At 39.3% G+C, this 26,880-nt stretch overlaps 1 protein-coding gene across 1 annotated transcript in view; it reads right to left on the bottom strand.

Annotated features, from left to right (window-relative positions):
* XRN2 (5'-3' exoribonuclease 2) overlaps positions 1–26,880 on the bottom strand; it is a 52,247-nt gene that overhangs the window by 15,191 nt on the left and 10,176 nt on the right. Inside the window, exons 7-27 of the mRNA XM_075706747.1 lie at positions 26,093–26,165; positions 25,936–25,986; positions 25,435–25,592; positions 24,991–25,065; positions 24,760–24,893; positions 24,610–24,667; positions 24,416–24,523; positions 23,296–23,340; positions 21,914–22,045; positions 20,467–20,585; positions 16,945–17,080; positions 13,214–13,321; positions 13,045–13,134; positions 12,445–12,517; positions 9,270–9,353; positions 8,315–8,412; positions 8,145–8,224; positions 6,255–6,311; positions 4,101–4,169; positions 3,868–4,002; positions 2,367–2,494 (exon numbers count right to left, since the gene is read on the bottom strand). Coding sequence (XP_075562862.1) covers positions 2,367–2,494; positions 3,868–4,002; positions 4,101–4,169; positions 6,255–6,311; positions 8,145–8,224; positions 8,315–8,412; positions 9,270–9,353; positions 12,445–12,517; positions 13,045–13,134; positions 13,214–13,321; positions 16,945–17,080; positions 20,467–20,585; positions 21,914–22,045; positions 23,296–23,340; positions 24,416–24,523; positions 24,610–24,667; positions 24,760–24,893; positions 24,991–25,065; positions 25,435–25,592; positions 25,936–25,986; positions 26,093–26,165 — 2,011 coding nt within the window. The remainder of the gene's footprint in view (positions 1–2,366; positions 2,495–3,867; positions 4,003–4,100; positions 4,170–6,254; positions 6,312–8,144; positions 8,225–8,314; positions 8,413–9,269; positions 9,354–12,444; positions 12,518–13,044; positions 13,135–13,213; positions 13,322–16,944; positions 17,081–20,466; positions 20,586–21,913; positions 22,046–23,295; positions 23,341–24,415; positions 24,524–24,609; positions 24,668–24,759; positions 24,894–24,990; positions 25,066–25,434; positions 25,593–25,935; positions 25,987–26,092; positions 26,166–26,880) is intronic.

Raw genomic sequence — 26,880 nt, 5'->3', positions numbered from 1 at the left:
AAAGCATCCTTCAGTGTGAATGTCAGAAAGATTGATTTCAGCACAAACTTTGGACTATGACACTTGGACATATTCTTCTAACAAGGGTTTGACCCTTTTAGCAGGGTCTCTACCTGGTAAAGGAGGAGTTAAGACACATGCGGCCACTTAGCATCGATTAAGTCAACTGCCACTGCAGTTAGTTGTAAAGACTTCACACTGCAGTTGGTTTAAATCAGAAGTTAACCAGAGTTTAAGACTAACCTCCTAGGACAGCTTGGTATCATTAATAGAAGAGGAGGAGAAACACAACAAAGTTAACTGACAAAGAATACATTTGCAGCATGTCGCACAGCAGTCTCCCACAAAAACAGAGAGTGCCAGGAACCAGCTTCTCGACTCCGGGATGAAGAGCACTGAGAGCAATGGCAGGCGCACAACCCCTGCTGTGTGAAAAAGCCTTTGTATGACGACTGCCGGCAGCATGCAAAGCAGCGTGCCGCAACGGCGGCTGGAGGGACCAGCGGGTTGACCTGGCACCTCTTTTTGCTGCCTGAACAGGAAAGCACGAGATCAACCTCTGCCTAGTGGAAAAAGAAGCATTAAGTGGCCAATGAGGTGGGGGGGAGGAAATCAAACAAAAAAAAAAAACCCACTTTGCTTTCAGATTTGCCAGGTACATACACCTGCAGAACAGCAGCTGGGGATGCCTGAAGCAATTTGAGGGTGAGGAAGGGGCAGGAGATGAAGGGAGGAAGGGATGCATGAAAGAAAGCCACCAGTCAGTTTTTCTGAGGCCAACAGATGGACTGGGATTTCATATCGATCAGTGGATTCAAGCCTCCTCAATTTGAAAGAATGATGGCATTGGGGCATATTTGCATGTGGAATGCTTCCTATACAACGCAAGGTGCTCAGATGCCAAGAGGACGAGAGCTTTTTAGTACCTAATTGGCAAGATCAGCTCCATGTACGTAAGGCACAGAAAACTGCTTTGAAATAAGTATTTCCTACAAAGTGTCAAGACTCAAGCTTCAGAAGACATGAACAGCAGTATAGGGACTGATGGGCTCACACATACTTTCTCTCTCCCCAAAACAACACAGACTTTCTCTTCTTGGAGATTAATACAAAAATGCGATGCCTGTCTGGTAGTTCTGCCTTCCCATTCCCCACACTCTTCTTTTTAGATCTTATTTCTTGTTTGTTTAAAAACCCACTTGCTTTCCTTTAATCAAAGTTAATAGCTCCAGGCTCTCATATTCAGTCTGTCTCTCCACTTAAACTAATCTGATTCCTCGCACAAGAAAGCTTCTGCACCCACTACTCAACTACACTTCATCTACTTTGGGACTGGATAATAAGTTTAATTCAGAGTAGCCATCAATATTATTTATTTGTTGTTTCATATGCAAAAATGCAAGTATAAAAAGGCTGACAGCTTCACTATGCAGTAATCTGGTCTCCTACACGTGACAGAAGGTTGGAGTTCAAATGAGTCAGCTGTTTAAACCTCAAACACTCACATAATGCAATATTGCAAGAATTCAGCTGAGCAGTGAGAACTTCTTACTTTAAAGCACCTTTTAGGCAGTTTAGCCAAGTCTCCTCCTGTCTCAATCCCACCATTACAGAAATGCAGCTCCTGATCACAGACGAAGAGATGGGACTCTTACCTAGTGTCCTTCTGGGAGCCCTTCGCACAAGCGAGTCCTTCCCAGGATGAAGAACTCCACTTTAGGTCACGCAGAACTTATCTTACCGCTTCCAGTGACCCGCTTGTTCACCAAGCCAACAGCAGTGGCATCCCTGACCATCTCCTACCACCTCTTTGCCAGAAGTGGCAACGCCTACCGCAGGCAGAAGCCAATACAGGACTGTGAATTAGCAATTTCTGTTCAGTCTGGCATCTCGGCACCAACCACAGCTCTTCTGTCAGTCCTACAATCTCTCCTGATCTACCACCATGCCTTGTGCATTAATTGTTTTCTGTGGCCAGCTTCCTCCTCCTGTTGTTCTCTTCAGACACAAAGCACTGAGCTCCTACTAAGTCTGCTGATGCTGGTGATGTTGCGATTCAGCCACATGTTGAATATGTGCCAGATAACAGACACTAGGAAACCTTAGTAGACAAAGTGCTATTTTTCCTATTGCACTTGAATACTGGGCGCAGTATTCAAAATGGGATCCCACTTACAGGCACATAATTACATTTTAGTACATTTTACTACAGCAATTCCATAAAGGAAGAACAATAGAGAAGAGCAACACAAGGGTAATGAAGACGGATGCCTGAATCCACTTTTTTATTTGTAATAGTGCAACAGACCAAAAGAAAACTGTACTATTTTTCAAACTCTAAAATGTAGAAAACAGAACCCACTTACTTGACAACAATTTAGGAATCTGCTGCTGCCCACTCAGAAGTGGCCTGGTGTACGGGCTCCCGTAAGTTCCAAGAGGTACTGCGTTGGCATACATTCCTGGCATCCCTCTTTCCCTTGGCATCGTATGGCTATTATGTGTAAGAAATGGAAAGGAAAAAGGATAGGATGTTTTTATCAATGCCATCTTACAGCACAGCTGCTACCCAGCCCATCAAATACCCCAGCTCTCCCCAGTGGAGACGTGCACAAGCACGATGCAGTGACTTGCTTACAGATCAGGGTCCCGGGCGCACCACAAACAAAGCACATGCTTTGTGAGCTGGTCCCAGCAAAAATTCTGAAGTTTCTACAGCAAACCACAATAAGCAGAAAAACATGTATTTCCTGCAAACTGTGTAGGAGTTCAGTAAAGCTGAACTGCTGTCACATTTCCTAATAAGTGAGAGTTGACAGAGATGCAGGATCTGCAAATGTTGGCGTGTCAATGTTTGCCAGGCCTTCGCTCTTTTTCCTGGGCAGTACTACATTCACATTAAGACTTTGATGCTTGTGGTGTCTGCTACCCTGGACAGCAATTTAATGAGGCACCACATGTAATCAATAACACAGGTATATTTTTTTTTTCTAACTATGACATGGAAGAACAGAAGATGGTTCACAAGTGTAGCACTGGAACAATTATGCTTTTGAGCACACAAATGGAGGGAAGGGTGCTGCTTTTTCTTCTCCCAGCTCCTCCAGAGCTGTAAGATGAAGGTATTTTTTCTTCCTAAAAAGATACTCATGTTCAGTTGCTCACAGAGTTTAATTTTATTTGCTAGTATTACAACCTCCTTTAAAACATTCTCTTTTCTGGCTCCAATAAACGTATGGCTCCTTGCATTCCCCAGTAAGGAAAAACATTTCATTTTATCTGTAATACATAACCCCAGCTCATTCTCTCATCCGGAGCTCAGAAGCATTCTTGTACTACACTGCAGCACCTGAGAAAGTTACTTGGACTTTTGGAGAACTAATAAAAAATGACCATGGCAATGCCTTGAAAAATGACAATCAAACGGATTGTACGGTGTAATGCATGTGCTTCAAACAAGGGTTTTTAAAACCCATTTTTAAAAGCATAAAAGGCATTACCGTCTTCATAAAAATCTTAATTATCACTTGTGTGCAATATTCTCATTGTACCTTCTGTACTTCAAGTGAGCATCCACCAAACAAGTTGAAAAAAACCAATGGGAAAGCTAGTTAGAAATATTTAGTAGAAAAAATACAAACCCCAAATCAAGAACAATGCAAGGCATTATGGCAAAATCATCGTAATATACAGTTTTCATCAATACTGAATTTAAATATCACATGCCAAAGTTTCCAACATGGAACACCAGCACCTAATCTCTGACAGTCCACCCCCCCCCCCTTTTTTTTTTTAAATAAAAAAAAAAGCAATAAAGGAGTATAGTCATCTCAGCAAGGCAGTAAATAACAATGCTGCTCATCTTACCCTAAAGTTCTAAACACTGACTGGTCCAAATGGACTGGTTTTCTGTCTCGATTAAAACCAAGCTGCGGTCTCCAAGGCCTGCCATCATTGTTGGTTTTTTCCCAGTCTCCTGGCTTCAGAACTGGAGCAGGTTTCCTTAGTATTAAAAATAGTTCCATAAATATGTATCAGAGCAAATACTCAGATTAATGAAAGAAAACAGAATCATTTGAAAACTGACAACTGATACTTACTTTGCACCAGGTAACACTGTAGCCTTGAAAACAAAGTCTTCATCAAATTGTGGATCTTTGAAAGAGATGCTAGGAGAAAGTATTGGAGGATTAGGTTTACATGATAAGCAATACAAGCAAAATTAAAAAATAATTGCTGCTTTATTAACAACGATGTACACAACAGAAAAGATAAGATTCAAGAACCCATGACTTAAACCGCAAAGTGCATTTCTTGCACACGGATATACTGACTATATTGGACTTGGATGTCTCAATTATTTTCCACAGGGTGACCTTTTTCCTCTTCTGTATCAATAGCCAGTCCAAAAGAAAGTTTAATGTCTAGAAAACAGTTAGTCCTATGTATGGTAATGAAAGTATCTTCTGCAGACCCTTGAGTACAAATCCTCTCGTCAAAGCCCTGATTGTGCTTGGTTAAGTTCAAAGGCTGCCACAGCGTAGACAGGAAGGATATCAGCTTGCTATGCAGTCTAGTCAAAAGTGTACGAAACTTAGAAGTGGGATTTCCTGGGCCAGGGAGTTTTTATCCTGAAAGGCGGCTTTGCAGTTGCATGCAGTTCCTGTGGAGGGATATACACCTATTTGCAGTGACACCTCACAGACCCTGCATTTTGAGCTGTCTAGTATTAGACACACTAAATAGTAATAGAGGAAAGAGTGGCTGAAAGCTTAATTTCTGCTGGTACAACGCGTTAAATCGCAGCTTGGGTTTGGTCTAGGAAGATTCATCCACGCTCCTAGCAATTCCCATCTCCTGGTGTAAGTATCCAGGTCTCAGGTAGGTCCCACCAGGGACATGTTTGAAGTACACGGCACCAACCTGCTTCACTTCCAGTTCTCTCACTACCTACCATTTGATATAGAAGAATGCTTGGGATGCCAAGAAAGATAAAAGCAAACAACTAAGCAGAATAATCTCACTCTTCCAGCTGAAATACATCTGTTCTTCAGCAGAGAATAATGAGACTCAAAAGGAAAGAGAATAATGGTCCCTTGGAAAATTCAGCCGAAGTCACAAGAACTGAAGAGCAGAATCATGACTGCTCATACTATCTCAAAAGACAGGAAGAAAAATCCTTGCAACAGAGAAATAGACAGAAGCGTAAAACAATTCAAACCTCCTGACAGTGGCAGATAGAAAGCCAAAAACTACCTTGAACTCATCACTCAAAGTAACTAAATCCCCATTTCAGAACATCCTTTCTACAATATCCTGACAAGCCACAACTTAACATTTCTTACTGCCTGTAGATAGTTGTTCTAGTTGCCTCCTTGGAGGACAAAATTATGCAGACAGATCACAAGTGATTGTCAGTGTCTCAGGTATCTTATGTGGCTCAAGAAGTGAAAGGTTATAGGCTCAAGCATTACATACCTATCATACTGTGCCAAATTAAGTCAGAATGACATACAACACACCAGATCTACAGAAATTTGATGTCAAATGCAAGAGTAGTGAAAGTCTTCTGTGACCCCAAGATTGACTCTTGGAAACTCCGCATTGTTTTTTATTCATTATAAAGTTTCTTCTTATTCTCCGAAATGTCACATTTAGGCAAAATTAGTATTAGTCCTTTACTTCTTAAGGACACGAAGCTTATATTCTGTGGCACCCTCTGGGAATTGCTAGGAATGAAAATGGATAAAAATCCAAGAGGCAAAAATCAACAGCTGGAGGGCTTTCAATCAATACCCAATTCTGTCTCAGAGGCTTGCTCTCATGAACTTTTGGTTTTGTTTAATTTAAAAGGCTTGATACAGACTATCAAGTTCTGTAGGTGTTGCTTTTTGCTTGCCAAAGACCCAGAAGTCCCAACAGAGGGGAAGCAGAAAAGCAACAGCAGGAAAGAGGAGGTATTTCTGAAGGGATGAAACACACTGCGTTTGATGCCCTGAGAAACCACTATTTTGGACATCTCTGCAGGGCACGCCACCACACGCTCTGCTTAACCACCCTAACCCAAACCTGCTGCATTACAACGTATCTTGGATTCAATTCTCACAGAAAACCAGAAGCATTTAAAGTAAAAGCTTCAGTTTTATTAAGAGAGGGATTCTGTTGCAAATTCAACAACACAAACCACCAGAATAAACTGAGTTTTGATTGCTGTATTTTGTACGCCGTTGCATTAAAACCCAGAGTTCACTTACCTGACTGCAGAATTTTGTGCAAGATCACGCAGCATTGGAACAGGAGACTCCACTGTCCTGGTAAAGAGAAAAACCTCTGTCAAAACGTTTTGTTATGGATTTCTCACAACTTGCTCCACTTTCTCTGTTGCTAGCACTCCCATTCCTCTGTCAACTAAGCCTGCGACACATAAAAGGGGTTTCAAAATTAACTTGCCTTTCCCCTAAATCAGACACTTTTATAAGCAATGGAATTACTGGATCCTTATTTCTTAATGTCACTACTTTTGCAGCTGATCTGTGTGGATTCTCCAGTGTCTAACAGTGAGTTCATGCACTTCCCACTACCCAGTGGCCTGTTTACAAACCTTAATGCTATTCTTGGAAACTTCCAGGTACTACTAGGGTTTGATTATAACAAACTGACAGGTTCTAAGAGGGCAGGGGAAGACCAGAGAGACAGACACACATGAAGACACCATGGAGACACAAACCTGCTTCCTCTACTAGGAAGAAAAAGACTTTGAAGTGTAAAAAAAAAAAAATTAGCAGCTGTTTTCCACAGTCTCCTTTCTAACTGAGATTTAATAGCCTGACATGCAGTTGCACCTTAACCCTTTCCTTCTTTCCTCAGAAAACTTTACCCCTTCAATTCAAGCAGACAAATAACATGCTTGAGAAAACTACTCTTACCAATCAGAAACCAGATTCCTTTGTTCACCTACTGCGCACAACTGTCACATACTCACAATACACAGAGGTCGCAAACTATATGCATGCTGGCTGAATTTGATCCAAATCTTTTTAGCAAAGTAAGACTTAAAGTGGTGATATAAATGCCTGCCTTCATATCTTCACAGAATTCCTAGCAAACTACTTCTCCAGGAAAAAAAAAACCCAAACCAACCAAAACCATTTCCCACACCCTATCTAGGGAAGGCAATGCCAGAAGAGTTTTCTTTTTCCTGCATTGCTATTTCCTCCAAGAACAGCTCTGATTTGCTCTTATTCTTTGCAAGCCATGACAAGAATAGAGAAATGTATATTAGTAAGTGTGACCTCGGATACATTATCTGTCCAACAAAATCGGAGTGTTTGTGCATTTAATGCAAATGAGTTACTGAACACCTGCTTATGCCTCTAAGCAAAGTTAGATAAATGAATGCATATCCTACAATGTGAAGATTGCACTGATAATTTCTCAAACTAAATGCGTTATCTAGAAAACAAAAAATATTAGCATTTTTTGTATGTGTAGCTGGTAACAGTCCTGAATTTAGTGCTATAGCCTGAATGGAAAATGAAAAAAAATATATCTCTATCTGGACTTTTTCTTTAATGCAATTAAGATTAGTATATAAAAAGCAGAGTTGTTGGGTTTTTTTTAAAACAGCATGTGCTATTGGAAGTTACATCAGACTGCATTAAATTATCATTCACACAAAAGCTCAGAGGCCAAATCAACATGACCTCACCCAATAAGGCCACTGTTCACTACTACTTTTGTTATACAATCCCTATTTACCTATTAAAAAGTTCAAACATTACTAAATACATAAAAACTAGTCTTCCACAGATGAAGCGACAAAAAAAAAAAATATTCACCAGAACACATATTAGAGCACTTCAAAGATTTCTGATGCTGCTTTAAAAGCCTAGTTCTGAAATACAAAAATAAAAGGATCATGGAATGAAAGTTTTACTTGCTTGTGTTTTTACATTAAGTGATAATAATATACACCTACTATGAAACCTAGTGGAATGCATGTTTAGCCTCAGACCTAAACACATTGCCTTGTCAGGAGTTTTAGGTTTCTTGTTGTGTGCACAAAGAGATTTTTATTTAAATGCAGGCATAATCGAAGGAATATCCTTTAGCATCAACCAACCCATAGCAAAAGCTATACTCACTGGTCTGGAAGAACAGCATTGTCATTCAGTGTAAGCTTTCCCTGGATTCCATGGCACAGCTCTGGGGGTATATCCACTGGCTACGGAAAAAACAATTTTTCAGCTGAAGCACTTCATTAGACCTCCACCCTCACCATTTACACAATCCCTTATGAGCAAGTACAACCTACCTCTGTATTTTTGGTCTTGTACTGTTCTACAATAAAGTCACAAAGTGGATGGTGTTTTCCAACAAAGAGAACATCACCACCAAGGCTATTTCTTCTGCCTAGAAAAGATGAAGAAAATGGGATAAGAGTTCAGAGCAAAGAGGGAAGGAAGAAATACAGCAGACCAGCACACGGTCACGTTGACATATCCAGAAAAGGAAAGCTTCATTGTCATTTAGCAGAAAGCGTTGAACATTCCTTGAAGAGTGCTGGAAAGAGAGCGTCTCCGCCCAGAACGGGATGTCTCTGGTCACAGGGTAGTTGGCAGACAGTAAAACAACGGGAATCTTGTGTTCAGTGGGAGGAATGTTGAATTTAGAACAGAGTAATGTTGAAGATACAGACAGGCTGGGTTAAAAAAACAAACAAAAAACCAAACCACAAACAAACCAAAAACCCCCCAAACCCACACAACTCCCGAGCAGTTTACCTACAAGAACCAGCTATTATTTTTGGGCAATGGAGAAGGTAGCACGTACATTTGCCTATATAAGCTGAACAGGAAGCTTCACATACCATAACTGGACACAGCCAGCCTACTGGTCAGAACAGCCAAAACACCTACCAAGTTTTACCAGCAACTCTAACCTTGGAAACAGAGTTTATTCTTTTGATTGCAATATATTCATCTAACAAGTACTTTGACAGAGCATACTGGTAGAAGCTTTTCATATAATTAAGCTGCCATCGAATCCTCACGTTAAGTCTTATGCAGGTCTACCTGAGTAAATGGGAAAAGTAAGTGAAAGCTACAAACACAAACCCACTGAGGATCATTCTAATTACGAGCACCATACATGAAGAAGAGGCTACAGCCTGCCATGATGCAATGTAACCAAACAGCTATTATCCCTTGCTCATTTAGGGTGAAACGCAGCAGTAATAACAAGCTGTAACAAAATATCACAATTCTTACTTTCTTCAGGAGTGAGGTCAGGGTAGACTTCTTCCAGGGCAGCTCTAAGGCGTCGCTCGTCAACAAATGGCAACAACGCAACACCTAGTAAAACCAAAACATTATTTTTTCCCCACTTGTTGCAGGGGGAAGACACTAGCATGGAAAGCTCCAACAGATTCTTTACCCAAGAAACAACTGTAGCATCAGTCACGAAAAGAAAACCCTACATTTTCAGAGACTGTGGCCCTGCAGGCTGTTCAGAGAAAAATAGTTCAGTGGTAGTGCAGGTTGAAAAGGGAAGCTTATCCCCAAGCAGCCCTCCATCCTCCTCCTCCTCCCCAGTCCTGGGTAGGCACTGGGAAGCAGTAACCTCTGCCCACACCTGCCTCAATTCGGAACAAGACGAGCTCAGTAAGACAGTCATTATTTGTCTCATTTGCTACAAATACTCCCCTGACAGAACTCAATGCTACTCTATTCAAATTAATTTATTAAGAGACAACAATGGAAGAAATCACTCCAAGTTCAGCGACAATAATATACAGATATTATCCATTAGGGACTATTCATACCAGCTATTAATTTTACTCCAAGATGACACGGAGGCTCCTCTCAGGATCAAAATCCCTCACTAAGCAGCACATCTCAGAGCCCACTCAATCATATGGGATGAAGCTGGAGAATAGCCTTGCCTGGTATGCTCCAGTATATGTTTTCTTCCGTTATAAAATCAAAAAATGCAGAAGACATTTACTATGAAAATTCTTCGAAGATTACTTGTCACTTTTATTATCAGTTGGAATCTGGAGTAATTATTTCAGTTTACCTCCCTTACTATGAACACTAGAGCTTTTCCTGACCAAGATGACAGCAAAGGCTTTCTACTAAACTGATATTCATAGTTTCCTATTTGTGCCTGTACCAGGTCTACCAGCAGGCAGATCTCGTCATCGCTCTAAGGTACAACATTCACCGAGACTTTGGACTTCAACAGACTTAGACTCCCGATCTAGAACTCGGTCTGCCTGAAACACTTCTACTTCAGAAGTTAGATCTTTATATGGCTTTATTAAACAAATACTATTGTCCTGGAGCTGAAGGAAAGGGGACAACGTAAAACTTCACCTGAAGTGTAACTACACCAGAAGCTCCCACCCTCTCTTAACAAAACCAGTTTGGAACAAACCTCAAATAAAGTGTTAAATATGTCAGAAGTTTAACTGAACCAGAATTTTATTTAGCCTACTGTGAAATAATGAGGAGCAGAGCTGTACAGCCTGCTGTTGCCGACCTCACCAAACAAGAAATCTGCCCTGTCCCTGCTCCTGACGTATGAGGATAATCTTCACGCAGACTGACTACTGCTTTATCAAAGACAGCCCCAGACCTCAGCCATGTTCAAATTTCAGCTGGAATGTAACTACTTGTGAAGGGAAACAGTGATAAGCCTACCCTGGAAAACAAACAATTTATTTTCACCTTCACAACACACTGGTGGAATGACAACAAAGCGGGAAGTGTTCATAACCCAGGAGATTGCAAAAAGGATCAGTGCTGAGCTTTCAGAAGCGTAATGACATCTCTAAAAGGAAAATCTTCAAACATTTCATTAAGAGGACAAGGTATACTCAATGCTTTTTAACTGAGATAGTCTGTAGTTGCAGCTCGGAAAATATGTGTTTCACAACTGCCTCTTAAGCATGAGAATTCCAGATGTTAACCCAGAACAAAGAGTTTACAATGCAATTAAGCATTAAATGAATCAAAAGTAACGTTACAGGCTGCTGAAAGCATGTGGGAGCTACTTAAAACACTACTGCTTTAGACTGTAGATTTGATAACTGGACAGAAGGACTACGGAGAAGTTGCCGGAATTAGAACAGGGGTAAGAAAGGGCTTCAAGTTAGAGGGAAAACCTGCTATGCAACACATCTCATAATGCCTAGGAATATTCTCTTTGCTTTTGCAACACTGTCCTGAGGTCAGATACTCTTGTGTCTAACTGTGGCTACTTCAAAACATAAGTGAGCTGCCTTGGGGAAAGAATCACAGAATCGTTGATGTCAGCAGGAACCTCTAGAGGTCATCCAGTCCATCCCCTCTGCTCCAGCATGGTCATGGTCATGGGCTGCAGCAACCTCTGGAGGTCATCCAGTCCCATCCCCTCTGCTCCAGCATGGTCATGGTCATGGGCTGCAGCAACCTCTGGAGGTCATCCAGTCCCATCCCCTCTGCTCCAGCATGGTCATGGGCTGCAGGAACCTCTGGAGGTCATCCAGTCCCATCCCCTCTGCTCCAGCATGGTCATGGTCATGGGCTGCAGCAACCTCTGGAGGTCATCCAGTCCCATCCCCTCTGCTCCAGCATGGTCATGGGCTGCAGGAACCTCTGGAGGTCATCCAGTCCATCCCCTCTGCTCCAGCATGGTCATGGGCTGCTCAGGTTGCCCAGGACCATGTCCAGCTGAGTCTGGAATATCTCCAAGGATGGAAACTCCACCACCTCTCTGGGAAATGTGTTCCAGTGTCTGACCACACTCAGAGCAAAAATGTGCTTTCTTATGCTCAGATGGAATTTAATGTGTTTCATTTTGTGCCCAAATCATTATTTATACCTATAATTGAGATGTTACACTATTGGCTGAATAGTGTGACCCGCTACAAAATTTGGCAGACCTTTAAAATCAATATTCTCTAAAGAAATAAGAAGCTGCATTAAATACTGTAGCTGTTTTTTCATTCTTTGTATGCATCCAAATATTTCTATATTCCCCAAAGCATTTTTTGCAAGGTACTAATGAGCTACTGATTGAACAGAACAAGATCCATTAATTAAATGCAAAGGAGACAAAAGACAATTACACAGTAAGGCTGATAAAAGTAGAAAAATGATTAATCTAGTTCAGGACAAATTAACAAATCTAGAATGACTGCTGAAATTACTAATAATCATTGCCAATCCTAAATCAGTTACTGAACCATAATTTGTTTTTCATACTAATTTCTTTTCAAAAATATACCTGCTGCAAAATACTTCTCCCCCACACCAAGTAACACAAGTTGCCTGTGTGACTGCTGCATCGTTATCTCACTAAGATAATTTTCCATTTTCTTGCTATTTTTACATAGATTCTTAAGACTAAGGTCAAAACTATAGACTATAGCAAAAAAAAAAAAAAAGGTTGAAATTTCACCTTGCCAAGCGTATTTCTTCCCATTTAAATCAATAGCAAAATCTTCAGGGTAGAAGTCAATTATGCTTGATTCCTATATTTGAGAAAATAATAAAAAAAAAAATCATTAAAGCCAATTATGAAATTGATTCAGAATGCCATGTAGTACTGTGCTTCGCAGAGAGTGAGCAAACACAAAGCTAAGGAGGATACAAAGAACTTTGACTAATAGAAACATCTGCTATTAACTGCCATTTAAACATAAAGTGGGGTAGGGCATATCCGTTACTTAGAGTATCAAAACAAGAAATTAAGCAGGATAGAATAATTCCAGGTAACTGGGTTAAGGTATCTGCTCCCCAGTTAAGTTTTGCATGGTTTCTATAAGAAAGTAAACAATCTTACTGAAGTGTAAAAGAGTCGGGAAATAATTTTTCCTCACTGAAACATGTGAATTCCAAGAATTACTTTTAACGATCTTTGAAGAATCTCTGCAATCTACCAAAAACGTTCCCTCCTGGTCTCCATTATTTTTCTGCCTGAAGTCGAAGCAGCAAGTCCTGCTCACACAACTGCAAGATGACATAACCTTACAGAGAGGGATACAACAAGGATTCTTACCGGATCTGTCATGAGCTTCCTCCAAGTTGGTGGCAGAAAATTTCCACTTGCAGCTGGAAATACTCCCATAAGTTGTTCAAGAGGCTTAAACTGTTGAAATTAAACAAGCAGATGTAGGACACTTCCAGCGAGCTGTTAAATCATGAATAAATAAATAAAGATGCCCTACCGGTTTTGAGCCTTTCTCAAAGTCTGAAGGCATGTCTGCAATACCCTCAAAGTCAGAAGCAAACGGAGCATAGTGAAAAGGGTAATACCAGTTCCAGGATGCGCAGCCCTAAGATAGAGAAACAAAATCAGACAAATCAGAAAAGTAAAAGAAAAAAAAAAAAAAAATCTCATAGCCCAGTCACTAAAGATGACAAAATTTAGCCCAGCATGAACCGGGAGAAAGAGGAGTCCCCATGATTAGAAAAGAAAGAGCTCTTGCCTCTAAAGGTACTCTGGACTTCAGGTTGGGACACTTAACTTTTCATAGCCAGACTAGAGCGAGTGAGTTCACTGGGCAGTGAATGGAGACCTCGGGCATTTCCTCGGCAGCACAGAACAGCAGATAGACTTCTATGCCAAAGTACTCTTGCTATGTGCTAGGTTTGAGTCACTAAGGGAGACAGCCAAAGAGACAGGACCTAGCACCATAACGACACAAAAGACCTTACAGCAGAATCTTAACCTTAGCTTCAGGACACGGTAACGTACCTCATGCCTTTTTCCTCCCCCTCGAGAAAAAACACACGAGCATGTGCACATAAGCCCGATAAAACCAAGCACAAAAATTTCTTGCAAAGAGTAGGAAATCACAGTCTATCCATAGCGTTAACCAGTCCCTGGGGCTAAGCTGAGGAGCCTGTAACAACTGGACACATTTTCAACTTGTGTAGAGTTGCTACTACGTCTTGAACAGGGAAATGCACGCAGGAGACAGAGGAGGAATTTCCAAGTTCTCCGTAATTGTATAAACGGCAGAACTGTGCCAGTCAGAAAGCCATTACAGAGGTCTCAATAGGAACAGAAGTAGTATTTTTCTGGCAGCACACAGGTTGCACTACTGTGTCTCAATGCAAAAATCCCAACACTTAACTTGGGAATATGGGGGACCAGAGAACCCTGATATGATACACTCTACAAGGTGTGAAAATGTGAACAATATTTGTTGCAGGTTGAAAAGTATTGTGGTTTTAATTGTTAACTTTTCTATTCAGTACAAGCACTAATATACACTTTGGGTAACATTTTGATTTCCCCCCTATTATTCTTCTGTCTTGAATATTGGGAAATATAAAGTGCATTCACTTGAAAGAGGCAAAATAATCCTCAAAAAGGAGAAAATAAAAGTAAACTCAAACACATCAGAACACAATGCACTTTGTAAAGGAAACACGGCTCTAGAAGGTCTAAGTCAAGTTTTCACCTCCTCAGCTATTTTTCTTAGCAGTACCACTTGAAACAAAAGCCTACTATTTTGACTTCCAATTCTGAGTAAGTAAATGTCAATGATGCTCCTCCAGCGATATTTTTGGTATAAAATTACAGAGACTGTAATTATTAGATGCAATTCTTCAGATGGTTTCAGTATGTTTCAAAAGCCAGGTGGATTGGTTTCTTCCTTTTCTTTCTTTTTTTTTTTTCTCTCCAAACAGATGTTCCCACTAGTGGAACATGCTTTGCATTATTAGCTTTTTATAAAAATAGAAAAGCAAGTAATGTATTCTGTCAGAAGTTTTATGGACAATGAGCAGTAGTTATTGGAAGCAATTCTTATTACGGTAAAAAAGAAAAAAACAACACCCCTCAAGCAAACGTATTTTGAAATTCCCCGAGTCCAACAGCTTCCTATCTAAATTCCATATGGGCAGAAAGTGATTTGACTGCTACTCCACACCAATACAACGGACTGCCCGCGTACAGCAGGTTACAGTATCTTGCCTACACGTAGTTCTGTGACGCAAGTATAAACAGCAGGATGTGCACATATTTAATTGCTGCACTATTTAAGTCTGCAAGGTAATTTTTATAAGGTCTAGAGAGAGACCTGCCTTCTTTTAGAGTAATCTGGACATGAAGCAAAACGGCAAACAAAGCCCTGAACATTTGTGTACTTTCATCAAGTTTTTTTTCAGAACATTTCTAACCCAGAAAATATTTTCTGTACAGTCACTTTTCCTTGAGGTCGTATTGGCACTCGTCTCAATTTTCTGGAGAGCACTATGGTCCTGCCTGAAGTTGTTGTCAACCTCACCAATTTATTCTCTTTGCCACTGTAATCATCTATCACTTCTATATGCATCAGTCACTACAGCCAGAACATCTACAAACTCAGAAGGACATAGAGTCACCTACATACATAGCAATAATTAAATTGGTTTTACAAGCTAAACTAGTGAGCATTGCATAGGGACTTACCCATACTGTTTTAAGTTTGGTATACGCCTGTCCTACAGCTCCTATACATTTAAAGCCTCAAATCTCCCAACAGTGCACATGCAAATGTAACCCCAGTTTGAACAGTTATAAAAGCACACGATGATGTCTGCACAAGGCCATGGCCACCGATCACAGAGCAACGAACGCGCACCCCATGCACGCTTCTTTGAATAAAACAAACTTAATTTTACAGTCTTCAAATGAGTATAAATATTTTGGTGACCTCGTAAATATTATCTCAGCTTTGTTATATACTCCCTTCCTAAGCCCTTCAGTTTCCCTTAAAATCCAGACTGCCTTTTGCAGTGGTTTTGTACTACCGCATCACTGAAGGTCACGCTGACAGTTTTCCAGCACGTAGACACCTACAGCTCATCTGAAGATTCATTTACACACTTTGGAGACACACGGGCACGTATAGAGTTCTAGGAATATATCTTGCCACGGTTAACAGGAACGCAGTTTGCTTTCAGCAGACCTTAACTGTGCGCAGGATCATGGCAATTTCCACCTGTAAAGGTGTCCAGGTGACATCTGTCCTTTGCAAAAGGAGCTACTCAAGGACATGGAGAGCTCAGCTCTCCTGCAGATCAACTGCAACGCACTTGCAAACCTTAAACTCTGTAATCTTCACCCACCATAACATGCAAGTCAGAGCCCAGACTCAACTAATTAATACAGTGGAAGTGAAGGGAACACACTCTCCCTTTTTGTTCCAAGGAGGGGGGGAAGGGAGTACACGTTAAAATAAACTAACTTTAAGACTGCTGCATAGTTTTTTGCAGGTATGTGAGGTATTTGCTCTGCCTGCGCTCTAAGTTGGACAGGTGTGAGCCACCTATGAGAAGTGTGCAGTTTTATCAACATGGCACTGCGTTCAAGCTACAAAGTCCTGCTCAGATGGATAAACTTCACTGGCTTGAGCACATTCTGTTCCCAGGTCACACACAAAATAAAACTTACTTTGTCTTCAGGGCACGAAGCTAGTTATTAACCATCGGTGCAACAAACCCCAATACATCTACCTAATCTCTTGCCAATCTGACATCTCAATTATCAAAAGATTTAAATCAGATACAGATTACTTCAATCACAATACACTTCATAGAACATCATTACAATCTATGGAGGAGACTGACAACTCTGTTCCTTTCAAATTCTTACTAGCATTTCACAGGCTTTGTCCTTTGTTCACTCGTTTAGTCATCTGCAATTTCACTATGCAAGGCTATGTATTGCAAAGGAAAAATATGCATCAGTCCTTAATAAACTAACAAGCGCCGTTACTGTATGCGAGAAACAAAAACTGCATTCAAATCTTGAGTGTCAAATAGAATGGACACCCACTTACTTTATATCTTCAAAAAAAAGCACTGCTTTTCAAATATGAGCAATGGATAATTATTATTTCCTGAAAAGAAATAGGGTGCAGACACAAAAGAAAACTGAAGTTTCAGAGAAGAAATTTTGAAGTACCTGATAATAATATCTGAGAACCCAGCAAAGGCCTTCCACATAGGACTGTACAACTTTACGACGGAATTTCTCATCAGATGCATCAACATCAAATTTGTTTTTATAGTAGCGCTGTTTCCAACCAGTTTCCCATAACCTGCATAACAAACACAAACAGATGTCAATACATGTTAATATATGCACATTTACATATCTGAATTAAAATATAAGCCAAAGTCACTTGCTACTGCAATTCCCATTTTTATACAATTTAAATGAAAGCATAAAAACTGATACTCAACAGCAAGAGAATAAAATCTGATGGTTGGCATCGTAGAAAATCCAGACAAAATTCTGGAGCTACCATCCTGATAAACACATCTTCAAAGTACCTGTTAGGAGCAGGGTAGATTTTCAAACATATGCCTGCTGCTGTCAGGACTTTTCAAAACAGTAGCGATCCTAGTCAGCAATTTCATCTTTCTTATTAGGAGTCTACTACCAGAACTTCCATTTGAACTTTGTTCTTTAAGTTCTCCAACTATTAGAAAGAGAACAAACTCTCCCCCTTCCTTATTTTGTTTAATCTACCCTGGGCCAAAAATCTTTATTTTACTGCAATACCTTCTCACATCAAGTTCATTCCTCTAGTCTTAACACCCCTCTCAAGCAGAAAAGTGATATAGTTTCTCTGCTACTCAAAATAAAAAGCAAGCAAATAAATAATAATGACAAGCAGCAGCTTGATTTCTATATTCTATTGCTGTTCAGACAAGCTATGATTACCAGCAGAATTATCTGCAACTCAGGAATCCCATGCTTGCTGACTCACATCAGATGAGTTCCCTTTTACACGGGGACTTTCAATCTTTTGTGACAGAGGTGGATACTGGAGTCAAAAGAGCTGTCTCGGACACCATTTATCCTTACTTCACACAGCTCCCCCTTATGTCTGTCTACAGATGGGGCAGGGGAAAAACAACCACTTGCTCATCTTTGACAGACAAGCACCTGAATCCCTCAGTTCTAATGTATAACGTTAGGAAAAAAGTGGATAGTGTGCTATACTGTGCCACATTTCAAGCAAGAATATTCTGTGAAGATTAACACAGACCATAGGCTCCTCTGAAAACTGAGAAGGCAGGGGGAACACAGCTGTGGTGGGCATGGGCACCAGCAGGAATCACTGCCTACAGACTCCAGAGCTCTTCTTCCCTTGGACATTTTATCCGCTCACTACATCTGCCGCGTTCCCTGCCATTCAACAGGCAACATGACAATTTTGTGAGAACAGTTGTGCCACAAGCAAGGAGCTATTAATATGCACATAAAAATTCAAGTTGTCAGTCCTAACAGACACAACGTAATCTGGGGGGAAATTCCAGTTCAATTCAGAGACTGCCATCTAAAAAGGTAGTTTAGGTAACGGAAAGATTAAGCTCTACTTAACATTTGGCTCAATCATGATATCATGCTTCAGAACTGGCCTCCCTCACAAAACTATTTGGGTTGGTTTTTGGTTTGTTTTGTTGGGCTGGTTTTGGAGTGGGGTTGTTTTGTGTTTTGTTTTTTTTTTTTTAATTTAAACCTATTATTCACTATAGTGCATATGTTTAACACACGTATCTCAAAGTTCACGTGGATTTTGGTATTCAAGTGAACTAAAGTAAAGCAAATTACAAGTTTGATTTAGAAACCGGTTAAATCAGATAATCCCTTAATAATCATTTTTTTTTTAATCAGAATTTTATTCTCAACAATTCAAAACTTAGCACTGATTGTCACATCTGAAAATCACCATGCAATATCCCTTTCCACAAAGGCTGTGACCACTTTAAATTACGTACAGAACCTGAAGCACACAAGTAACCTGCGAGGTCAGCTCAAACTTACACTTGTCAGAACCTCACAGAGCAACAAAAATAGCATATGAAGCCTTTAAGAGAGAGCAAAGATCAATTTATGCTTTTTTACATGATGCACATCCTTTTGGGTTTGCAAAGATCTTCCCTTGCATCTGTTTCAAGTTAGTTGCCCAGTACAGCGGTACTTTTTAAAATCTGACCTGAGCTAGTCTAAAGATGATTCAAACTGATGAGGAGGTAGAGAAACCAAGAGATGTTTTCAAGACTTTAAGAAAGCCAGGTGAGCAAGGACAGAGCTACTTGCGCTAAAGTTCTTGACTCTGTCCTTCAAGACATCTGCAGTCTATGAGCATCTGACCCTAGGAGCTCCCCAGCAGCCACACACTTACATAAATTTCAAAAACCTTTTCTATAAGGTAACAAAACCCAACCTGCTACCTGACTAGAACTATCTGTTCTAGTTTTAAAGTAATTCTAAATACAAAATACATTTTTGCAAACAACTTTGTTGCATCTAGTACATTTATGCAGTTGTTTTTACTTACAATGAGAATCATAACATTATTTTCCACTCAGAAAAGGATCTGAAAAAATTTTCTGAGGTACAAAAGAACTTAAATAACTGTGGATGAATGTAGCATATGCTTTTGCTTGTCAATACCAACCCTGTCAAAACTGTTGCTACTCGTAAATCACCACAGTTCATTCACACTAGTTGCTACAAAACTGTTCAAGCCTCATTTAGAACCTCTGCTAAAATTCAAATGGAAAGCAACATTAAAATTTATCCTGATTTTAGATAAAAAAATTCTGCTTGCTCGATTAAAAAACCCAAAACAATCCATTCAGACCTGCACATACAGGAAAGAAAATAAGAATGCGAGCTAGAGTATCTGCTATTGGAAGATCTGACGGGCTAGGTGTCACAAATACGTGACAACAACAGTGCTGGACACTAGTGATCAGTACTTCATGATGAAGTAGCCCTCACTGTTTTTCCATGTCCACCTACATCCCCTGACTCTACAGAAAACAAAAACCTACTGGTTGCATTTATCAGGGCAGAATCTTTAACAAAAAATTGTAAGGGCCTTCACCCTCGACTTAAAGGGCGATAGCTTGATTTAAACCTTTGATAAATGCAGACTCACTGGTAATTCACTGTCAGTTAATTCTCATAAAATTCCTATCCCTTAATCATCGAGGGATCAGCCGTCCTAAGACATTTAAAGAACTCGTCGTAGAGGAAACAGGGCCTGCCACAAATCAAAGATGGAGGAAAACATATTGTGATACATAATGCTGCACACGTGAATGTAACTGAATTTTACGGGTTAAATAGCTCAAAAATTCAACTGCAAAACAGCAGCATTCAGCTCACATAATCAAAGCTGAACAGTGAATGTCTAGCCAATCTAGTGCTTGGTCTCAAAGGGAGCAGTGGCTTGGAGGATGAAAACCTGCACGCATACTAATCTAGATACTTAGATTTAACAGCTATGGCTTACACATCTCACTGGAATTTACTGAATATTCTAACCCTCCACATTAATTACCGGTGGATAAAAAGATCATAGAAAAGCATCTGAAGGCAGTGCTGCTCTAAGCTAAATGGCATTAATTAGACTGCATCTATTTCAGCAATTTGCTAACAAAGTGCTACAAAAAATGGCTTCACCTGATATTATCCTCTGGCTCAGGTTCACTGTCACTATCTTCAGCTTTTCGCTTAATTCCTCCTGCCAGGGATGGGCTGCCATCAGAAGTCAGGCTGGTATTTGGAGATGATGAAGTTGTCTAGGGTCAGAATTATTACAGATCAATAGAGGCAGGGGGAAAGGATTTATGAGGCATTTTAAATTCAAGTTAGAATTAACAGCTTTGTGATAATCACATGCATTATTTTTAGATCCCCCAAAACTCAAGGCAAAAGCTACACAATCCTTAAGTCAAGTAGCAAAAGCAAAGAAGAACACATCTTTGTATTAAAAGGCAGGCATTGATACACACAGGCAAAAAGATCATTGTATTTGAGAAAGAAGAAGATGCAATAAACAAGACAGTATAAATTGATAAAACATCTAATTTTGGAACGGTTGTCTCTAGTTCTACAGCTTATGTTACAACTTCATTTTACAGCAACGGTGAAAAATGCATACACAGACTACTGTAAAAACGCTGCTTGCAATTCAGAACTGGCAGAAATACCCTGAAGTTTCTTCACAACTGATCTTCTAAACTCCTTTCAAATTTATCTATTTTAATATTACAGAGTCCAGAAGAAACTTCTCCCATTCCATAAAGGAACTATTTGCTTAACCCATGAGCAAAGTTTCAAGATTAAAAGGGAAGAATAGCACAAATTATACTTTGAAAAAGCATATTGTGTTTATTTAGACTTGAGAGACAGAACACACATCTTTATGATAAGGACCTTTAATGTGTTCACTGTTTGGATGAAGATTTATGCCCAGAAAGAAAATATTTGTCATAACTGTTATTTAAAGTTAACAATCAAGACTTCTATCAGAGCACTCAACTCATTTCCAGTTTTCCCTCACTTTCTAATACCTTTCCAAAAACTTCATCTAAGTTTCTCCTCTTCCCAGTGAAAAGCAATGCTTTGGAAAGTAAAAGCTGCTGACAAATATGTAGCTATGCAAATCACAAGTTTCCAAAATACAGGTATCTGTGTCTGTGTGTGTACACAGATTCCAAAAAGAGTATTAAAAGACCTCCAGCTCAGGTACTCAGTTTGTGTCTCTCACAAACCTCCTGAGGAAGTTCCTAAACCTGTACTCACAAGGAGGTTTGACTCCACAAGTGCCAAACAAGTTTGGGGAGAAGAGCCACCATATTTGACCATATTGGATGCATTCACCTCACACTTGCCCTCCCAGAACTGTTTAACAAACAGTATCATACCAAACATTAAAATAAAGAACACAATTTTATTCAAGTAGTCTCACAAAAATTGATTATTAAAAGCCACTTCCTTGAAAAGTAAGTTTTTTGGTGCCTGCTTTTCAAGAAAGCTTGATGGGGCAGAGAAAAAGGTGTCCAGAGTAACACAGGATGTGATTATTTCCCCTTCTATGTGTGAATACCTTTGAACATCTACTTACAGAATTCTGTCTGTCATGCATCCTCATCTCAAAGGCGGCTTGTCTAGGGTTACTGATTGCCTGAGGACTAGATCGATTTCCCAGAGCTTGAGGGGAAAACTGTCCACCAGGAATAAAAGAAGGCTGATCCCTCTAAAAGGTAAATATATACAAGTATACTGAAAAAGCTGTGTGATCTCCACAGCAGCGTGATGATGCTCTCTCAGTTTTCAGATTAACTTGTTTTATATAAACAAGCATAATTTACTCACTCAGTTCAGCTTAAATTACTTACATTTAACAATCTCAACCAGACATAAGATGACACTTACAAGTGAGACTCTTATATTCCTATAGTTTATTAAGTTTTTTAAGTTCTTTAAAAAAAGAAAACACGAAACCAAAAACCCACAAACCCAAACAAACCCTGCATTTTGTGCCCATGTTCTTTCTACATGGGCTGAAAGGCAGTTTTTTGGGGGGAAGTGAAACTTCATCTAACTTACTGGGAAGAATGTATTCTTTGTAAGCAAAGTGAATAACCTCCTCCACTCTAATAGGGATAGTCAGAAAGTATGTAATTTAAAAAATAAACACAAGATCTAGATAGTACTCAGAGTGGGGATATCATACACCCTGAAAGTTTTGGAAGCTACACTAATCTGAACATCCTAACCAAGAACAAAACTATGTTGAAATGAACATACAAGAGCCCATTTTTAAAATATCAGAATATTTTGTGACTAGAAGAAAACTCAACATCATTCCAATAACATAATTTTAAAGAATTCAGCTTACATGGGTCAGAAAGGGCAAACACATTCCCACAACATCTCATGGTTCTCTTACATTTGAGAGATATTTGACAACGCTGACTTGCTTGCAGGCAGAATGTGAGATAACCATAGCTTGGGGTAAGCCTTCCTTGTTTTTTCAGAAACATAGCTCTAATCAAGCAAATCCATTCAATGCAACCTGGTATACGTATTTAAACCTAAACTCTTAGGCTAACTCCACTGCCCTCAGCAATACAATTGCTGAGAAGACTTGTGTCAATGCACGGAAAAGCAATTCCTGTACAGTGACCATGCCGAAGCATCACTAAATAATCATGGAAGTGAAGATTTGTGCAGATTTGAAGGACACAACATACAGCTATCATCCAGCCATCCAGCGCATTCAACATTCTCCCTCCTTTCCCTTTTAAGAAACCTTTAATATACAATTCCTTCTTTCAAAGCTCCAGTCTACAAAAAGCCATGAAAAACCCCTTTAAAATAGTTTACACAAAGGCCAGAAAACACCATGATTACAACTGCAGTTTCAACCAACACATCTGCTGAAAGCTGTAGTATACATTTTAATTCTTGCTAGTTTTTGCATTGTGAAAGGAATCAATTTACCTTCATTCTTTTTCTTTTTTCTTTTTGCCGTCGTTTAAAGTTATCCTAAATAGAGAATAAAGAGAAATAAAGTTAGTCAAGCATAGAGATTTCTTAGAAAAATATTTCATTATAATCCTCTACTGACCAGAAGGCCATGAGATTTTTACATAATTTTCTGAATAAGACATAGGTCAATTCTTGTGTCTGTAAATCCAACGGAAATGGGATAGAATTTTCTACCCTACCCTGAAAACCTATGGGGGGAAAAAAAGTAGCTGTGTATTCAAAGCCCCGCAATTTTGGTAATGACTTGTATCATCTACTAAGTTGAGCTATAGCCTTACTTGAAGGTGAAAGCAGTGTCAAAGGAGACAAGCTCCTTGCCTGGACTGGAGCAGCCGACAAAAAAAAAAAAAAAAAAAAAAAAAAAAAAAAATTAGGAGACATGAAAGTCCTAGAAACGGGAAAAGAAGAGGCTCAAGGAAAGATATTTCTTATTCTTGGGCCATGGAAACTGAAAACTTGGAGGTGCAGGCTGTGGCAGTTATAAACAAAACATTTTTTTGCCAGCACTGGCACAGTATTTTCTGACTGGAAAGTAAATACAATTCTGCTCTTCCATTCACAAGGTGTTTTATCCCCTGTACTTAAGGAATAAACTGAAATATGTCTGAAAAAAACTGCACAAACTGCAGAGACAGACCAAAAGAACAACAATTTATGGACACATTTCAAATGACAGGAGGTATCGCAAGGCAAGAATGCACTTGGAATTCAAATTTAGTGTTTCACCCTGCTCGTGGCTTGCACTTCCACAGGTTGCAGCAAGTAACAAAACAATTCTTTCTTCAGTTTTCATAGCGGCTATTGAAAAAGCTGCAGGCAGTAACAGAACTCACATTCACTTTTTGTTTTGCTGTTACTTGGGATAACAATCAGAAAAACAGGCCTTGCAGTCCAGGAAAAGAAAATCAACTGGAAGCACGCAATTCTTTTTTGAGTACAGAAGAATTCACTAGAGATTATAATAAAAAATACAAAGTTTGGGTTTTTTCTTATTCTGCTAAAGGAGTGTCACAGGCTAACAGTAACACATGCGATTAAAACCAAACTTGAAGAATGTAACAAAAAGAATTACATCGTCATCTTTTCTCTTTTTGAAAATACTATCTTCAACTTCTCCAACAGCTAACATGATCATCTGTACTCGCTGTAGGTTGACAAAACCACTTTCTGTGAGGTATCCCTGCAAATGAGAAAATACAGTTGAAAAACAAGCCTATTTTTGTAGCAAACACCCAGATATTTTTAAAGAAAAAGCAAAAAATTTACCCCAGTTTTGTGCACCACATTTTTATATATGTTAACCAAGCGATCAATTGCTCCCTCCCTAAAAACAAACAAACAAAAGCATGAGGTTCTTGTCATTTAAAACCACAGTAGGTATACTTGCAGGAAAAGAAGACATATATTTTCATCTACCTGATCTCCAAAGATGGCAGATGAGGAAGAAAGTCATTTCCCACAAAGAAGCACATAAAGACCCAGTCATCAACACTTCTTTCAAAATCAAAAGTGAAAGGTAAACTGGCCATAGTGAGTTCTCTTTCCAAATACTGCAACACACACACAAAAGGACATTAGAAAACACTGTGTATGGAGTTTAAAAATATTATTTATATAAAGCAGATACAGTAACTGCTTTCAACATACCTCTCGCAAAACACATAATCGGATGAAGATAAATTCTTGTTCAGCGATGGGAAGACTGTCTGCAAACTGATCATGCTAAAATAAAAGGAAAGAGTTGCATTACACCCAAGCTCACCTTACCGTTTCTCCCACTCAATGTTAAAGGCTTACTTTGCGAGAAGTTAAGTCTGATCATTGCATCTTGCCAGCAGGGAAAAAAACCCCCAACCAAACACACACACCAACAAAACACCAAAAGTGAGGATGATAGGTTTGGCATAATAGTTTAGTGCTATAGAAGTACAATTTTTACTTACTAATGTAAGAGGAAAGCTAGGTAATTCCAATAATATAATTTGCATTATGCTTCAGCCAAAACCAACAGCAAGAACAATTTGAGGATCTCATTAAAACATAAATTAGCTTACAGATAAAAAGGATTTCTAGAAATAGCAAAATTCTTACCTTGCCTTGTTTTTCTCTGGGCAAACCTTGGCAATCCTTAACCTCATGACCCATCTGGTTACAAAGACTACATGGCTTGGGTTTATTTGGTTTAAACTCCTCCCTAATTATTGTGAAGTTTGGTTCATGTGTAGCTAACCCAAGCATAATCAGATCAGCTACCAATCAAAAGAGAAGAATAAAATAAAATGAAGGATAAACATTATTAAACTTTTTTTTAAAAAAGGCTTAAAAACAAAGCACATTCTACCTTAGGCAAGCGTGAACACACAGATGTGCTTACCCACAAACTACCCAGACAGTACAACTAAGCGAAAGAGCTCTTCAGCTATGGACAGTGCTAGATCTTTCCCCATATATTACATAGAACTTTCAAAAACTCACACACACACTGGATTATTTACACAAATACAAGTGAAAGCCTAAAACTACAGCCCAACTCAATCACAAAACAGCACAAGAAACCTTAGTGGGACATATTGCTAGCAAAAGAGAACTCACCATCAGCCCCACACAGACAATGATGAGTGTTTGGGTCATGGTTTGGTTGAGCTATACAAAAGAAAATTACATTTAATCAACCAAAGTCACGTAAAATAAATTATTACTGACCATACCTTAATTTAAAACAAAACATTCACATTTATCTGAATTTTACCTCTTTGTCTTCTAATGTAATCCATGATTTTATGTTCACCTTCACCAGGAGCACTAGCATCAGACAAAATAACCTGCGAAACATTTAAATTATGTAAACAATTTATGCTGCCACAGTAAAAAACCCCAAACTTACGCAGTTCATATACTGAACACTGAATCTGACTTACGAATACTTGAAATTTTAATTTGTAGTTTTAACTAAAATACGATGATTCAAAATGAAATTATTTTAAGCGTTTGGAACCAATGAACAGAACTTCATTTTTCTCTACTAATTCTAGGATGAAGCTGACCTATTGATTCAAATACCACTGAAATTATCACATCATTAACTAAGATATTTCAAGTTCCCTGGTATCAGGGCAATCGAAATATGCTCTAGAGAACTAACAGATAAAGCAGACATATGCCCGCTTCCCTTTAGATCTTCCAAACTCGTATATACACTGATACATTATCACGTTACACACTTCCTTACACTGATGTCCAGATGAGCACTAGCATTTATAAAACTCATGTCTGACAGAGGGAATTAAGCAGAGTCAACTGCCCTCTAATTAAACCACTTTAACAGTCAACTTATGGAAAATAAAAGACAGCTGCCTCTGAGGAGATTGACTATTCTGCCCCCTTCTACAGAGCAAACACAGGGTTGTCAGAAACAAAACTCAGTGGGCGTGGAGTGGTTGGGGAACAGGAGGAGACAATTTCAGTCAAGAAAGCTGCTATGCATTATTTTCGTTGCCTGTGATCTATTGTCATCCATCATTAGAATAACAGAGAAAA

This window comes from Pelecanus crispus, chromosome 3 (assembly GCF_030463565.1).
Source record: "Pelecanus crispus isolate bPelCri1 chromosome 3, bPelCri1.pri, whole genome shotgun sequence".
NCBI lineage: Eukaryota > Metazoa > Chordata > Aves > Pelecaniformes > Pelecanidae > Pelecanus > Pelecanus crispus.
The sequence above is the reverse complement of the archived record's forward strand: the minus strand, read 5'-3'. Positions and strand labels throughout refer to the sequence as shown.